Here is a 15,075-nt window from a genome sequence, read left to right on the forward strand (position 1 = left end):
GTAGAATGTTAGTCCAAGTTATTTGTGGACAAGTTGTTTTTTTTGCTGTGTTTTTACATAAAATATTTTTTTTAAAAGCAGCTTGGGAATATACCAAAGCACAATGACACTTACTGCTGGTTGGAGTTCACAAAGCACCCAATCCAGGAGAGCCGTTTATTTTCCTCAGCATTGATTTTCTGTACCTCCAAGAGCAGAAGACTGGAGACGTTTCTGTGGTTCTACTGGACTTACGTCTAAGTCGGGAGCTGAGCTAAGTTGGTACCGGCATACCCTCCAGATTTGTAGCCGTACCTTTATCCAAAATATTGAGATGAAAAGTAAAAACAAGATAAAAAATTTAAACAAATTATCATGCCCAACTGTCTATCTGCAGAAGATATAAGATCTGATGATTTCTTGCCCTTCTCATACTCAACTTCCATCCACCCATCCATTTTCTTTACACCCTTGTCCCTTAGTGAGGTCGGGAGGGTTGCTGGTGCCCATCTCCAGCTAACGTTCCGGGCGAGAGGTGGGGTACACCCTGGGCAGGTCGCCAGTCTGTTGCAGGGCAACAGAGACAGACAACCATGCACACACTCACACCTAGGGGCAATTTGGAGAGTCATGTTTTTGGACTGTGGGAGGAAACCAGAGTACCTGGAGAAAACCACGCATGAACAGGGAGAACATGCAAACTCCATGCAGAAAGACCGGGGCCGGGAATCGAACCCAGAACATTCTTGCTGCAAGGCAACAGCTCTACCAACTGTGCGACTGTGCAACCCCTCATACTCAACTTATAAACATTTAAATCTCCAAACACCACATAAACTTAAATTATTTCCACATTACACGACACTTAAATCTCAGATTCTCATCCTTAAATGTACAATTATTTGACTCAAATGGGGTTAAATATATGTTCAGACCACTCTTTTGTTAGCTTGTTTCTCTTTCTTTAGAAATAATTTTTCTATATAATTCAAATAAAATGCAATTAGTTACATCTGCAAGGTGATAAAATGTTGAGGCACTATGAGTCTTACTTGCACTTTTAGATTCATGTAAAATTTAAGCCCAATTCTTTCTGAAAAACAAAGGTCAAAATTATTGATAAAAAAATTCTCAACATCAACGAACACCATTGGAAACATAGATTTATTATTATTAGTCAGCAGCATAGATAAGCAATCAATGCTCTCTTTTTTAAATGTTGACAAATAAGTCAAAATCTGAAAGGTAAAAAAATAAATAAAAGTTACATCTCAATAGATATAATATATATGTATATATTAATATAGTGTATAGCACTGGATGTTTTCATGGAAAACTTTCAACATTTCAACGATGAGGTCAAAGCACAGCTGATGTATGGATGAATATGTAAATGCATACAGCGATCAATACACTTTTGGCACAAAAAACACCATACAGATACATCAAATTGCACAGTACACTTTAGATCTATTAACAGATCATGAATACCTATAGATAAGCTTTGAAAATTATTTGGATTTTCTCTGCATGCGTTTTTGAAACCAAATCGTCAGTCCCTCTTGTTGAATTAACAGCCATGCTTTTAGCTACATCACTCTGTTGGCTAAGTATCAGGACAAAGTTACATACTCAGTCAAACACAAGACAATTCATTTAGGTATTCCTTGAACAGTTACAGCATATCTGGGCATATGTTGTTGATTTCATTTTAAAGTCAGGTACCTGCAAACCAAAAAAACAAACAAACAAAAAAAAAAAAACAGATCAGGCAGATCTCTTCCCTCTCCGTGGATTATAAGGCGAGAAGCGTTGGCGAGTTCAGAATATCAACGGATTCAGCCTTGCTCAGACCACCTTTAAGGCCGTCCAGTTCCTCCTCCGCGAGAGAGTCCAGCTCGGGACACGCAAACGTGAACACAGACAGGTAGCTGCTGCAGGTGGGGGTGGAGGTCACCACCGGAGTGCTGAGAGGCTCCAGGTCACAGGAGACAGACTTATACAGGGTCTCCCAGTCCGAGACGCCGAGGGAGCTGCTCAGGTCTATGTCTGGCACTGATCGAGCCGTCTCCATGGGGATCCTGTCCTCCAGACTGGGTAGGATATTGTCTAGTAGCCCCTCCTTAATGTCCAGGGAGGGCTCCAGATCAGAGATGTTGATTTCAGCGTTGGCACACAGCAAGATATTGGAGTTCCCAGAGATGGCTGTGGACGGATCACTGGGGATGTCCATGTCCTGGAGTGAAGGAGCTTCCTGGATGCCTTCATCCTGAAGCCTGTCCTCATCCGGACTGGGCGGCAGCTCTGGGGAACTCACCGAAGCCTGTAAAATGGACTCCAGCTCCTCTGGGATCTGGCATACTGATTTATGTGTGGCGAGGATGAACTCGAGGCGCTCTTTCTCTTTGAGCAGGTTGGCTATTTCAGTCTCCAGGGCTGCTTTTTCCTCCTCCAGCTTGTCAGTCTCCTTCAGAAAGATCGACATCCAAAATCATCCACGTGGACAAACGCGCAGCAGTAAGTGCAAATGACAGCTGAGTAAATGCCTCACTGTTTACTTACAGCTTGCAGCGTATCTGTGAGCTCCCTCCGTCTGTTGCGACACTTTGCTGCAGCCATTTTATTCCTCTCCCGTCTTATCCGCTTCTTTTCCTCCTCCTCTGGAGACAGCTGGGGAAGGAAAGAAATGATTCAGTTACTGCCTGCATCTCCTCATCCACTCCATCCATTCTCAGTTAAAGCTGTGGTGGGGAAAAAAAAAAAAAAAAAAGCAAAGAAAAATGGGCGAAAGCATGTTTCGCTGCAATGCGTCTAAAAATAGATCATTGTTGCAGACTTGCTGTGACCTGAATTTAAATTGACATCCTAAGGAAGGCACACAGCTGTCGAGGAGTGCGCACACAACAGCACTGATGAGCACAAGGAACTCATCATCATGTATAATTCACATTTCTGCCTCTCTCTGTTGGACTGCAGATTGGCTTAATCTGAGCTACTCTCACCTGCTCCGTTTTCCCCTTTCTGGCAGCATTTTTTCCCTTGCTCCCGCCTGCTTTGGGTGTTGCCTGGTGAGAACTTTGCGGTTCATTGGCTTGCTTGCTGCCCAGAGACGGGGAGACAGATGTAATAATCGTAGGCTGGACCATCCACTGGAAATCTGGGGTGGAGGATATTGCTGTAACTGTTGGAACAAATGGATTGTCCTGAGCACTCATATCCTGGCTGACCTCCTGAAAAACATGAAATTGACAAAGGATTACTGATGTCTCTTCTCTCTCTTTTTTTTTAAATTATCTTATTGTCACCAATAAAACCTACAATATGACCAGAAGACACAGGGTGCCCTGGATGTTGTATTGTTTTGACATATCCCTCACCAGAAATAGCCTTCTCCGGATCAATATTTGACTTTATCATTGTTCCTGACGTCAACACTGACGCAGAGCTGCTGAGGAGTCTCCTGAATGGATTTATTTTTTTTCTCAATGAACCGCTGCATCGACACGCTCACAATTGGTCCCAGGACGTCGGAACCACAACAACAACGCGCCATATACAGCCGAATCATCTTCGGCACATGGATCCGTTTCTATCAATGCGTCAAAAACATACTGCTGACATTTTTTTTAGCGCATCCAAATTAATTAAAAATCCCATCAATCACCTCCCCTCCCCAACCACCATCTCGAAGATTAAAAAAAAAAAATGTAAGCATCAGGGCGCCGCTGCTTGTTTTGTTTTTCTGTTGGGTTTTTTTTATTTTTATGTGGCTCTCATTAAAATAGGTTTTATATGCTTGTAAAAGCGCCTCCTCCTCCTTTTCCTGCCGCTATAAAACAGTGATGTACATGATCAACAAAGCCATTCATACCTTGGCTCCGCTCTCCGAGGAAGACGCTGGAGAGCTCGCCTCTTCTGGCGTCTTCTGGCAGAGCGTCCCGACAGGAGAGACTGTCCGCAAGGTTGGAGAGACTGCATCCATATCAGGCGTCTGGTTGTTTTTATACATCAGAGTGAATAAACAAAAAAATAAAACACAACAACACGAGTCCTGCTCAATGACAAATATACATATATATATAAATGTATATATAGAACTTCCGCTGGGCAGAGAGCGTGTCTTTTCTCCAGGTATATACCTGGTAACTGGATGACTTGAATGCAAGCCCCTCCTATTAAGCCCTGCTAGAATTTTATGAATGAACCAGGACTGTACCATCGAGGGGAGGGGGGAGAGGCGGACTCAAACACACAGGCCTACATGCTCGGAAAAAAAGGAGCATCACTGTGACATTTAGCAGACGGCAAAGGCAAAATGCGAATTCATTGCGAAAATAATTATAATATCGGCCATATGCAGTTAGAGACTGCATATGGCCGATAATTCCCAATAATTCCCACGCAGTGAAGGGTGCGTGCATTCATTTAATTACATGTTTTGCAGAGACCGAGTGGATCAGATGCAGCCAGATGATGTACTTTTGCACAATTTTCCAAAAATATATATTCATTTCTTAGCGGCAGAAATCATGCACGTCATCGATAAAATTACACGGTTCTGTGTCGCCTCTTTCGTCTTTCTAAAATAGTACATACTTTTAAGAATTTTTTTTTTTTTAAATGCAATGTCTTGTTTACATCGCAGATAAAATGAAAACAATAGATGAGATCGGTGTTAAGGACAGACCGACTCTACCAATCCCAGACACCTTTTTACCCCTGACCGCCAATCAGCAAAGCGTCATGCCCACTTTGTCCAAATTACCGATCCAATCTAGCAGGGACCTTAGACTTTTTGTTTGGGGGAGAAGGGGCTGTGAAGTCATGTGACATGACCCGGAACTGAGGAGGAGGATTTAGAAGTGGAGAATCTCTTGGAGCAGCAACATCCTTTCCTCCCACCTGAACATCTGCATCTCTAAACTCTGGGGCCAGATGCCTCAGCCACGAAAATCTCAAGGACATTTCCACTCGGACATTGAAAACGATTGGAGCTTTTTTTTTTTTTTTTTCTCCTCATCACAAGTTTTGCACAATGGTAGTGATTTGCACAAACTATTCAGACCACATTTTGTCACAGTACAACTACTAACTTCACTGTAGGTCTTGGGAAGTTGAGTGATAAGCCAACACAAAGTATGTCTTAAAAGTGTGGCATGCATGCATTTGTATTCACCCCTTTACTCTGATACCGCTCCATAAAATCAGAAGTCAGTTAATTAGTAAATAAAAGCCATCGTGTGTAATTGAATCTCAGCACAAAAGCAGCTGTTCAGAAAAAGAGCTCCTCAGCTCTAAAGTTAAACCCTAAAGTTAAACTCTTGAACTTGAAAAAAACTTGAACTTCCCCACCACAAGGGAAGTTCAAGTTAAAGAGCAATATCCAAAGTTTTGAACATTGTACAATCCAAGGCGAAAGACTTGCTTAAATCGTTTAGCAAAGAACAGGCTAAATTTCTATCTCTAGATGTCCCAAGCTGGTGGAGACCAACCTTTAAATCTTTGTCTTGCTCATTTTTTTGACTTCTGGAAATAATGCATTAGTGGCTGAATACCATGCCATGTAGTTGTCAAACAGTCTTACCTATAGAACTTATTACTTTATCGTGTATCAAGTTTAAACTTCATTACAGCTTTTATATTTGCAGTAAACTACACGTTTAAAGCACACCTTTTTTTATTTATTTCCATACAGCTCCCATGCTCTATACATTCTTCTTAGCTTCTGCAGGTTGGGTTTCTGGAAATCCTACAGGAACAAAAACGCATAAGCACAATCAGAATTCAGTGCTGTATAACTGATTAAACCACAGATTGCTTTTATAAGGATTTATTGATGCTTTCTGGTACCTTCTGGTCCTTGTCCAGATGAAGGATATCTACTAGCGGAACAATGGAGGGACGGCCGTGGGCGCACTGGAAGGGCAGCTGGCACGAAGACAAGGATGCGACCAGGCTGCGGCACTCGTCCCGGCTCAGAGTGTCATTAAACTTGATGGCACCTTTTCAGCAGATTCAGGCATTAGGATAAAATACTTCTGACTCATTGGAAAAAAAACACAAGGCAAGAAAACAGTGATAATTTAATTTTTTTTACCATGGCATGCCAGTGAGGCAAGTACTTTCAAAACAGTAAGGGGCAAAGTTCCTCCAACTCTGCCTGTTAGACGGAGCAACTTAAAAAGGACAACAGAAGAAAAAATGGAATATTCATTAAGGGTATTAATAAAAAAAAAATTCAATGCTGTACAAGAGGTATCCAAAAACAATGTCATTTTACCTCAGTCTGCTCTCGAAGATACTCCTGAGTTGAGAAAAAAAGCACTGAGGTTGACAAACAGAACATTAAAACTCATATTTATTGATCTTATTATTATAAACCACCTTAAATCTGATCTTTTACCTCAACAACTGGCTTGATGACAGATGGTCTGCCCCGCCTGAGCTCATTACTCTCTTTCTCCATGAAGCACAGTGGTACCTTTCCCACAAACACCTGCGGAGCTCCTGTCTTTGAGAAAGTAACTTCAAGGCCCAGATTCCTCCACTGTGGCTGAGAAGACCTTCGAGAAAACCAAACAAAACCATCAAAGGGGGTGAAGATTTAAGCAGTGTACTCCCATCAGTAAAAACACCAGTTGCTACATTATTCTTCCATTTAGAATAAACAAAGGAGTGAATACAAAAGCACATAGTGAAACGTATTTAACATTTTTTATTACTAAAATGTTTTGAAATGTATACAGGTTTAAAATACGTTGAATTGTGTGGCTATAATATCATAAAATCTTCAGTGGTTGGTTTAGAAAGCCACAAACATGGAAAGAGCACCTAAGCAGCCTGAGCTCCTCTTCTGTCACGTTGATCCCCAAAGGTGGTAAGATGGTTGATGAACAAAGACGTTTCTTCCCGCTGGCATCTGGGTCATCTTCATATGAATCTAAATTAAAAATATTTAGTTATTACACACTGCGACAGACTGGCGACCTGTCCAGGATGTACCCCGCCTCTCGCCCGGAACGTTAGCTGGAGATAGGCACCAGCACCCCTCCCGACCCCACTGAGGGACAAGGGTGTTCAGAAAATGGATGGATGGATGGATGGATAGTTATTACACAGCTTTCCTGATCCTGACATCAGGTGGATAAGCAGGATTTAACGCTGTCCACCTTTTTTTCCCCGCCTTTTTTTTACCTGCAACTAAATTTTCAAGTCGAACTCTCTCATGTGCTGCATGTTGATCCACCAACACCAGAAGATTTCCTGTGATTTTAAAAGAGGAAAAAAAATTACACTATTTTGAAACTGTGTCACAAAACCAAGAGGTGGTAAAAAGTTTAAAATTGATACCTTCACTTTCAGTCTGCGCTGTTGAACCTCCTTCTCTTGCATTAATGAGGCAGGCAAGAAACTTTTTATCCACTTGATTAACAACCTATAGGATAAATAAGAATTATTTTAATTTCATAAAATGCAAATAAAACAAACATGAACGTTGCAAAAGAATAAGTTCACCTTCATTGAGTGGATCATATTCTTAGAAAAGCGGTACGGAAAGAGGATGTTATGGATCTTCACAGCTAGTCCATCAGCTTGTCCACTGGATATATCCACACCAACCTGATAGTCAAAACACAGGTTCACAAACAGATGTAAAATCTATTAAAAGTTTTATTATGGCAGGAAGCAGCTAAACATTTGAACATCACCACAAACGTCTTAAACTTCAAGCTTTGCTTACTGTAGGTGGGCGGACAAACACTGGATTTTTCCATTTAGAGTACAATGCAGAAAGAGAGTTGGCGCTCTGATCGGCATCGTCTGCAGGGACAGGGAACACAAACTGTAACATCATGAGCCACATTCCTGCTCTCACAGCCACAAATCAGAGCACAAACTAATAGGATTTTATTAATAGACCAACACCTAGTAGATAAAGCATGGTTTTAAAATAATTTATGAATAAAAAAAACTGAGAAGTGTTGCAAAAAAATGGCATTCATCGCTCAGTCAGTAATTTGGAGATGCGCTTTTTAACGAAATCACAGCTGCAAGTCTTTTGAGGCATCTGGCTAAAAATAGCTCAAGCTCAGTCAGATTGTATGACGAGTGTCTGTTGACATTAATTTCAACTCTTGCCATTGATTCTGGATTTTGAGAAGTCTGGACTTTGACCGGGCCATTCTAATACATGGTTATGCCTTGAGCTCAACAAGCCCACTGAAACATTTTTCTGCTGAAATGTGAACTTCCATCTCAAGCTAAAGCAGTTACCTTTTTTCTGGATTTTTCTATATTTAGCGCCATTCATTTTCTTGTGAATTCTGACGAGCTTTCCTACTGCTGCTGAGGACATGCCTTTCTCCTTCCCCTGTTTTTTTAAGTTATTATAGCTTGGGATATTGTTTCATAACATAAATCTGCTTTAAGATTAAGGGGTTGCACTGGATTTTACTTGGGGGTATCAGAGTAATCTGGGGCTAAATACAAATACCCACTATTCTTCCATTTTTATTGGTAAAACTCTGCAAACCACAGAACTTTTTCCTGCTGCTTCTGCACCATTTTGAGTTGGTCTATCAGATAAAATCCAGATAAAGTACACCAGGGTTGTAATGTGACAAAATGTGAAAAAGTGTAAAAGGTATGAACAGTTGTGACAACACCTCCTCCTCGAACAGTGATTAATCTGTCTGTGATGTACCTCTACAGTCAGTCCCTGAGCTAATCACTCTTCCTTGCCCGGATTTAGGCAGGAAAGGCAACACTAAATCCAGCTGAAATGGGTAACACATGTATTCCACACCTACAATTTAAGCAACAGGGAAACAGAAGGCAACACAAAATAACTTTTTACAATAAATTAATGAAGAATTCTTACTTTCTCCTTTTATACATGTACACCAGTTGCTAAAATATAACAGAGAAGTAACTCACCCATCTCAGAGATGACACTCACAGCCATGTTGGAGACATCAGATGTACAAGGTACTTGTGTTTCCTCTGAAGCCGGCTCCTCGTATCTGCTGAGCCCAGTCTTTTTGTTGATATAAACAGTTTTTCCGACAGATGCATCGTAATGATGGAGCCAGTCATTACACCTCGAGTCACCCTCATCACCAGCCAGTTGTTTACAACTGCTGTCCGATGGAGGGTCAACAGGAACTTTGTGGTTCTGTGGATTCTGACTGCTGATCCTGTACTGCGTGTCATCTGTAGATAAAGTGAGACTGTTTTTGTCCTCTGAAATATCCCCATGAGTGTGCTGCAAGGGTTCTTCATCTTCTGTCATATGTTGTTTTAAATGACAAAGCTTAGCTGCCAAAGATATTTTACTTTTCCTGTGATTAGCTGTGAGTGTTGCTGGGTTTAGAGAGATGGTCTGTGCTATCCCTTCTTCTCGAGAGTCTGAAACTTGATCTTGATTATTTTCTTCAAAAGCAGACAAACTGTGAGGATTTTTAGCAAACATTGACGTCTGGAATACATGAGTGTCATTCTGTGGCTGAGGATGCTGAAATTTCATCTTAACAGACTTATTGCATGTTTGTCTAAACTTATCAAGCGATCCAGGTTGCTTGAATGTTGCTAACTTCTCAACAGGAATAACTCTGGGAATCTTTGAGGGGACGAAAGCAGCAACGTCTCGGTTTGATTCAAGTGTCATTTTACGTTTTGATGCAGTTAATTTCTCCTTACAATTCTGCCCCAAATCTTGAACCTGAAACAAAGGCTTGTTACCGTGAGATACATCTTGAGTCGAGAGACTTTGGTGAACATATGGGTCAGACAATCTAATCTTTCTGCCAGGACGCTGCAATATTTGTTTATTAAAGTTCAAATCGAGCTGAGACATTGGAATTTGGCTGGTGGGTAAATGTGAATCACTAGTGCTCTGCTGGGTTTCTTCCTCTGCACAATCTTGTCTCTTTTCTTTGTCTAAATTGTCAGGGGCTTCGGAGAATGCTTGCTCGCCTTTGTTTATATCAGTTGATGCAGGCTCCAGATCACGTTGTGGTGTCTCCTTATATTCACTGAAAGCAATCTCCATCTGTTCATATCGTTGAGCTTCATCAGCTCTGCTCTCAATCAGGTCTGACTCTAGGCAAACGCTGTCATCTGCTCTCCTACGATGAACAAAATTAGATGCCAGTTTCGTTCCAACACCGCAGTCCAGCGTGGAAGTGCCAACAGCTCCTTGGCCAGCTGTCTCAGTTTCCATTTTTTGATCTGTTCTTTCAGTACTAAAAACCTTAGGGGACACACAGTCCAAGTCCTCTTGAGAAAAGAGAGAGACCAAGTTCTCCCTCCTGAGAAAAGCCTTCACTGCTTCTTCTACGCAAAGCAAAACCCGATCCCAGTCTTTGAACTCCACCAGAGTTTTTGCTGGCTCAAGACAAATATCATACTCAGAGTAAGAACATTTTATATTGATGATGTAGACTCCATATTGATCCTGGTTTCGCTTAAGCTTTGGACTCCGGGTCACAGATGTCCCGTCTGGGCTGTCGTGCTTCTGGTTTGAGCTGCTCAGCCTGCGGAGGAGACAGTTTAGCAGCTTGTGGATCCGTGTTTTCAGCAGAAGCCTGTCGTTCACATACAGATACTGCAGGCTGTTGTTGTAGTGTCCCTCTTTGCCTAGGTAGCCAGTCACCTCAAACTGCTTGTGTGTGTGGCTGATCTCTCCCAGTTTCTCTGCCCGAGCCAGGTTGTGTATCTGAACAAAGCGATGGTAGGTGTCTCTGGCTTTGGGAAGCTGCACCATCATGGCCCCTGTGCAGTCATTCTTCAGGGTGAAGGACACAGAAGGATGCATCAGGGACACAGCCTCCACTCTTTGTCTGATCCTCTCAACCTCCAGGACTGCATCCACTCTCTTCCTCCGGACTGGCATGTTGTGGAAGAAGTTGCAGATGATGACAGTCGTTCCTGCGGAAGGTCGAGCCGCCTCTGCTTCGAAGACGTCCATGCCCTGTCCGTCCTTGAACAGTTTAACATGAGTTTTCACTGACAGTCTGGTCCGGGAGGAGATTTCAACAAGCGTAGCTAAAGAAACTATGCTCGCCAACGCTTCTCCTCTGAAGCCATAACATTTCAGGTTCTCTAGGTCTTCAATACTGCTGCATTTACTTGTGTGGTATCTGGTTCCCACTCGCTCCATGTCCTCAGCAGTCATCCCAGATCCATTGTCGATCACCTGGACTTTAAACGCCTCCATGTCCATCCTGACCCCCACACAGGTGGCTCTAGCATCGATGCTATTTAAAACGAGCTCCTCCACGCACTGCTGGAGGGACGGGATGGCCACACCGGAGCGAAGTTTCCCCCGAACCTCCGCTGGCAAACACCTTATCATTATGCTCCTTCGTTTTACTTTTCTTTATATTTCTGGCTCTTTACTTCACAAACTCGAGACGAGAGGCAGTCGGGGTTTTTAAAGTTAACCGTTGCAACCAAGCAAACTCGTTCTAAATATTTCAATAAAATACATTTTTAAAAAATCAGAGTTTGAGCGACTTAATAAAGGAAATAAACTGAAATAAAAATTTAAACAACAGTGAAAATACCTTGTCTGCCGTATTCAGTCAACGTAGCACAAAAAAGACGTTACTTTTAACAGTTTCCTGCTAACAGCTGAAACGAATACCGCCACCTTTTGGCTCGTTGTAAAATGGCCTGAGTTTAGCGTCCGTGCGTCAACCAATCACAAAGCGGAATCAACTTCCCTTGAAGCTTTAGGAGAAAACGGGATCGTCGCCGCCATATTGTGTGTGGCACTTTGTTCAGCAAAAAGTATAATTCGTGGAGCTACAAGCGTGTTAGGTTCGGTTGAGTTGTGTGAGTGCTCTGTTTTAACACAACGAAGATATGGCAGGCAAAGGTGCTTCTTTTGAACATTTGACAATAAACTAATGAATTAAAATCAATTAAAAATAAACATGCCAAATATTTGCTTAATCACCAATTGTTGAGGATGCTTCTCACCAACAATTCTACAATATTATACTGTTTATTTATAGTTCAGTTAATTTTTTTAATACTAATCACAATAATGTGTACTTTTTGTGCACTTCCCTAGCTGAAAGAACTCTGACAGGGTCAGGGTAATATAATACACACATATAAACACTTTTTATCGATGCAAAAAGAAGGCAACGCCATTCCGACTAAAATGCTTTCTTCTACTGTGACACTTGCAGCAAATAACCACAAATTTTAATTTAGAAGGCAAACACAACAGGGTAATATAAATCAGTTTCTCTCTACCTCAAGCATATTTCTATCACCAACCAGTTCTGCTAAAAATCCCCTCCAACAAGTTATCTTCTCAGAACAATGCTGTTCTAACTATGAGAAACATGTTCAAGGCATTTTGAAATAAATTATATGATCTGATCAAATTTAGGAGTTCAAACATACAATGCATACATTTTTACTTTAGTGCTTTAAATACAACCAGCTAAAAAAATAGTTAATAGCATAAATATTAATATTAAAGACAACGAATAGCTGATTTCATTTGATTATTCTGAAAGAGGAGTGCTCTAGGCTCTCAATAGTTTTCTTGTTCTTGAACTCGGCCTTGGTGATGTGGGACTTGGGGCTCCCTGTCAGTTTCAACCACTCTTGCATTTTTTCCACCACGCTGCATGGACCTTGTAGCTGCCCCTTCACGGTTCCTGCTTCTGTGTTTTGGACCCATCCAACTAGGCCAAGCTTTGTCCCTTCAGCCTGGACAGTCATTAAAGAGAATATGGTATAAGATGGAATAAATAGATGAGCAAAGCAGTGCAACAGCTGAGCAAGCAGTTAGAATATTACATAAAGTACGGTGTTGTGCCATAATAGGAGGACTTTACACTGTAACCAGATATTTTTTCCTCAGGGATGTCAAATTAAATGGGTCATTCAAGATGTCTACTTGGATGGCCATTCTGTTTTTGAGATCTGGTTTAAAAAGGCGTAATATGCTGTAAGGAAGGATGGAGTGAGCAACATTATTCTTGATAGTCTCATATAACTTTCATTAACACCATCAGTTTAGCAATTGTGTGACAAGATTTGATCCTTGTTGCAAGTGTTTGCTAACCTGAAAACTTTGCATTTGTGTTTTCTCAGTCTGGAACTACAGATGCAAGTCTATTCAGGCTATGTTAGCTTATCAGACGAGGTATGGGACAACAAACCAGTCAACCTTCAAAACGCTTTGAGGAAGACTCATCCATTGGGCAGATTTGGACTGCCCAACGACAGGGTATCTTGGCCCTTGATGTTCCCCATTATTCAGGAGACTTGTTGAGACTTTCTGATCTGTCAAAAATTTGCACTGAAGAATTAATAGCAAAGTAGGTACTTTCATCCCATTTGAATACTTTAATGAGTACAAATTTAGTGTGCATTTTTGGTTTGGGTAAATCAGTTTAATTTAGAGTGGTTTTTGGTTATTTTATTTTCAGTAGTTAGACTAGTCCCCCTTTACTGGCAAAATATTTGATTGGTTTGCATCTCCTATCCTAATGGTGCGTTCACACCAAACGTGTTACGCCCGGCAAAAACGCGTCCGACGCTTCAAGTTCGACACTGTGTGGACTTTGAATGCAGACGATTGACATTTTGTTCTACACGCGCTTCTGGTTTACATTCAAAGTCTATGTGGAGGTGCGTCGACGGCACGTTAGAGGCGTCAAACGCTCAAAACAGTTCAAATCACGTCGCGATAGACGCTCCACATCGGCCCTCGACGCGCCTCCGCATTGACTTTGATTGTAAACCAGACGCGCCTGACGCTCAAAACGCGTTTGGTATGAACGCACCATATTTTTCAGAGGTTTCTGCAGAGGTACTGCAACATAGGTTTGTGTCTGTGTGTGTGTTTTCGATATCTAACTAAGCAGAAGTCAAAAACTAACCCTTCACAAGCAGGTCTATCACAATTACCTGAGATGAAGAGTAGTGGCGTTAATCAAAACCCATGTAAGGAATACAAACAGAAGACTGAACGGCTAACAGTCATCGTGATTTTAGGTTTTGATCTTAGTCAAAACAAAATCAAACGAGCCCCCATCAATATTAAACTCACTTGTGTGTATTTTCGAAAAAATACTCCTTGCACCTTGCCAAAAATTTCATAATCCACCGAAATTAAGCCTTCACCAGACATAACGGACCTATGAAGAAGAAAATGAGTCGTTATGAATGAGAGAAATACATCAACATGGTGGGCAATTTCAATCTACACCAAGCTAGGCTAGCATGATTACCTTCTGTTTTCACAGCTTGTTTCTATTTCTGCCAGATTTATCTGTCCAGGATGAAGATGGGACTCGGTCCAACAATTTAGTTAAATAAAACAAACGTTGATAAACGTTGAAACAACCGCAGTGTATGGAATGATCTCGATTTTAAACATACAGGTCTCCATTTCGGGAAGTGACGTTTTTTTAAGGACCAATCAGAGACACGCTTGGTTTCTAGGCAACAAATGTAAACGTTGAAGGAGGTTGATTTTTATGCTATGATGAAGACGCAAAAAGCGGAGACATCTCCTATTTATACCACGTTCTTACATTGAAATATATCTTACCGACGTCTTTTTTTTTTTTTACTGGTAAGTAAATAGATTACTCTTCTCAATTTGACATCGCATTAATACGAAAATAATGTCCGTCCGAAGATGAACAGTCCCAACACATCTGTTTCAATGGTTTTGTTTATCCATATTGTTTATGCCTTTCTATTTTTTTATCTATAAACTCTGACGTATTTTCTTTCAGTTCTCTTTTGAAAGTTGTATTTCAGTTTGCTTTTTTAAATAATTCATTATTTATTTCATAATAAATATTGTACCTTACTTTGACACTTTAGATTTTATCATACTGTCTTTAAACTGGTAATTACATGTATAATGATGCAAAGTTGAAATTTCTCATAACAGCTAATTTTGGATCTTATGAGGAACAACAAGTGGACTTAAAGTGAAGCTGAGCACTAGTGTTGAAAAAGTCTTGCAAAAGTGTTTAACTGTCACTTTTTGTCCCTGTACAACCACAAATATCAGTCTTACTGGTATTTCATATGATGGGCCAACACAAAGCA

The 15,075-nt window shown here is 41.1% G+C and overlaps 3 protein-coding genes across 7 annotated transcripts; all 3 read right to left on the bottom strand.

The window, feature by feature from the left end:
* Positions 1-1,547: 1,547 nt before the first annotated feature.
* On the bottom strand, positions 1,548-4,796 carry fosaa (v-fos FBJ murine osteosarcoma viral oncogene homolog Aa). Of its 3 annotated transcripts, none has more exons than XM_007549295.2 (4): positions 3,851-4,796; positions 2,982-3,209; positions 2,542-2,649; positions 1,548-2,446 (listed from the first exon to the last, which is right to left on the bottom strand). In XM_007549295.2, exons 1-4 carry the CDS (start codon positions 4,196-4,198, stop codon positions 1,775-1,777), a joined length of 1,356 nt encoding a protein of 451 aa, XP_007549357.2. In that variant the 5' UTR covers positions 4,199-4,796; the 3' UTR covers positions 1,548-1,774. The 3 variants fall into 3 exon arrangements, with proteins under 3 accessions (XP_007549357.2, XP_016525614.1, XP_016525613.1); XM_016670128.1 differs by lacking the exon at positions 3,851-4,796 and adding an exon at positions 3,389-3,829; XM_016670127.1 differs by lacking the exon at positions 3,851-4,796 and adding an exon at positions 3,298-3,828.
* Positions 3,892-12,052, bottom strand: mlh3 (mutL homolog 3 (E. coli)). Of its 3 annotated transcripts, XM_007549293.2 has the most exons (13): positions 8,917-12,052; positions 8,684-8,785; positions 7,721-7,800; positions 7,495-7,599; positions 7,330-7,414; positions 7,174-7,242; positions 6,811-6,919; positions 6,383-6,542; positions 6,260-6,283; positions 6,077-6,155; positions 5,830-5,981; positions 5,651-5,728; positions 3,892-3,970 (listed from the first exon to the last, which is right to left on the bottom strand). In XM_007549293.2, the coding sequence occupies exons 1-12, from the start codon at positions 11,333-11,335 to the stop codon at positions 5,657-5,659; spliced, it is 3,456 nt and encodes a 1,151-aa protein (XP_007549355.1). In that variant the 5' UTR covers positions 11,336-12,052; the 3' UTR covers positions 3,892-3,970; positions 5,651-5,656. The 3 variants fall into 3 exon arrangements, with proteins under 3 accessions (XP_007549355.1, XP_007549354.1, XP_007549356.1); XM_007549292.2 differs by lacking the exon at positions 3,892-3,970 and having other exon boundaries at positions 5,539-5,728; XM_007549294.2 differs by lacking the exons at positions 3,892-3,970; positions 8,684-8,785 and having other exon boundaries at positions 5,539-5,728.
* Positions 12,053-12,396: 344 nt separating this feature from the next.
* acyp1 (acylphosphatase 1, erythrocyte (common) type) lies at positions 12,397-14,412 on the bottom strand. The gene is made up of 3 exons (XM_007549296.2): positions 14,241-14,412; positions 14,060-14,147; positions 12,397-12,711 (listed from the first exon to the last, which is right to left on the bottom strand). Exons 2-3 carry the CDS (start codon positions 14,138-14,140, stop codon positions 12,496-12,498), a joined length of 297 nt encoding a protein of 98 aa, XP_007549358.1. The 5' UTR covers positions 14,141-14,147; positions 14,241-14,412; the 3' UTR covers positions 12,397-12,495.
* Between the last annotated feature and the right edge of the window lie 663 nt (positions 14,413-15,075).

This window comes from Poecilia formosa, unplaced genomic scaffold, assembly GCF_000485575.1.
Source record: "Poecilia formosa unplaced genomic scaffold, Poecilia_formosa-5.1.2 Scaffold30, whole genome shotgun sequence".
Taxonomy (NCBI): Eukaryota; Metazoa; Chordata; class Actinopteri; order Cyprinodontiformes; family Poeciliidae; genus Poecilia; species Poecilia formosa.

What these genes read in the sequence shown, in the direction of transcription:
- acyp1 (XM_007549296.2), bottom strand. Translation starts at nt 14,140, where the DNA reads ATGTCTGGTGAAGGCTTAATTTCGGTGGATTATGAAATTTTTGGCAAG. An exon ending in TTTTTCGAAAATACACACAA is followed by an intron (nt 12,712 to 14,059) that starts GTGAGTTTAATA and finishes ATGACTGTCCAG; the next exon opens with GCTGAAGGGACAAAGCTTGG.
- fosaa (XM_007549295.2), bottom strand. Translation starts at nt 4,198, where the DNA reads ATGGTACAGTCCTGGTTCATTCATAAAATTCTAGCAGGGCTTAATAGG. An exon ending in CCTCGGAGAGCGGAGCCAAG is followed by an intron (nt 3,210 to 3,850) that starts GTATGAATGGCT and finishes CATGTTTTTCAG; the next exon opens with GAGGTCAGCCAGGATATGAG. An exon ending in TCACAGATACGCTGCAAGCT is followed by an intron (nt 2,447 to 2,541) that starts GTAAGTAAACAG and finishes ATCTTTCTGAAG; the next exon opens with GAGACTGACAAGCTGGAGGA.
- mlh3 (XM_007549293.2), bottom strand. Translation starts at nt 11,335, where the DNA reads ATGATAAGGTGTTTGCCAGCGGAGGTTCGGGGGAAACTTCGCTCCGGT. An exon ending in CTCAGGGACTGACTGTAGAG is followed by an intron (nt 7,801 to 8,683) that starts GTACATCACAGA and finishes CTGTCCCTGCAG; the next exon opens with ACGATGCCGATCAGAGCGCC. An exon ending in AGCGCAGACTGAAAGTGAAG is followed by an intron (nt 7,243 to 7,329) that starts GTATCAATTTTA and finishes TTAAAATCACAG; the next exon opens with GAAATCTTCTGGTGTTGGTG.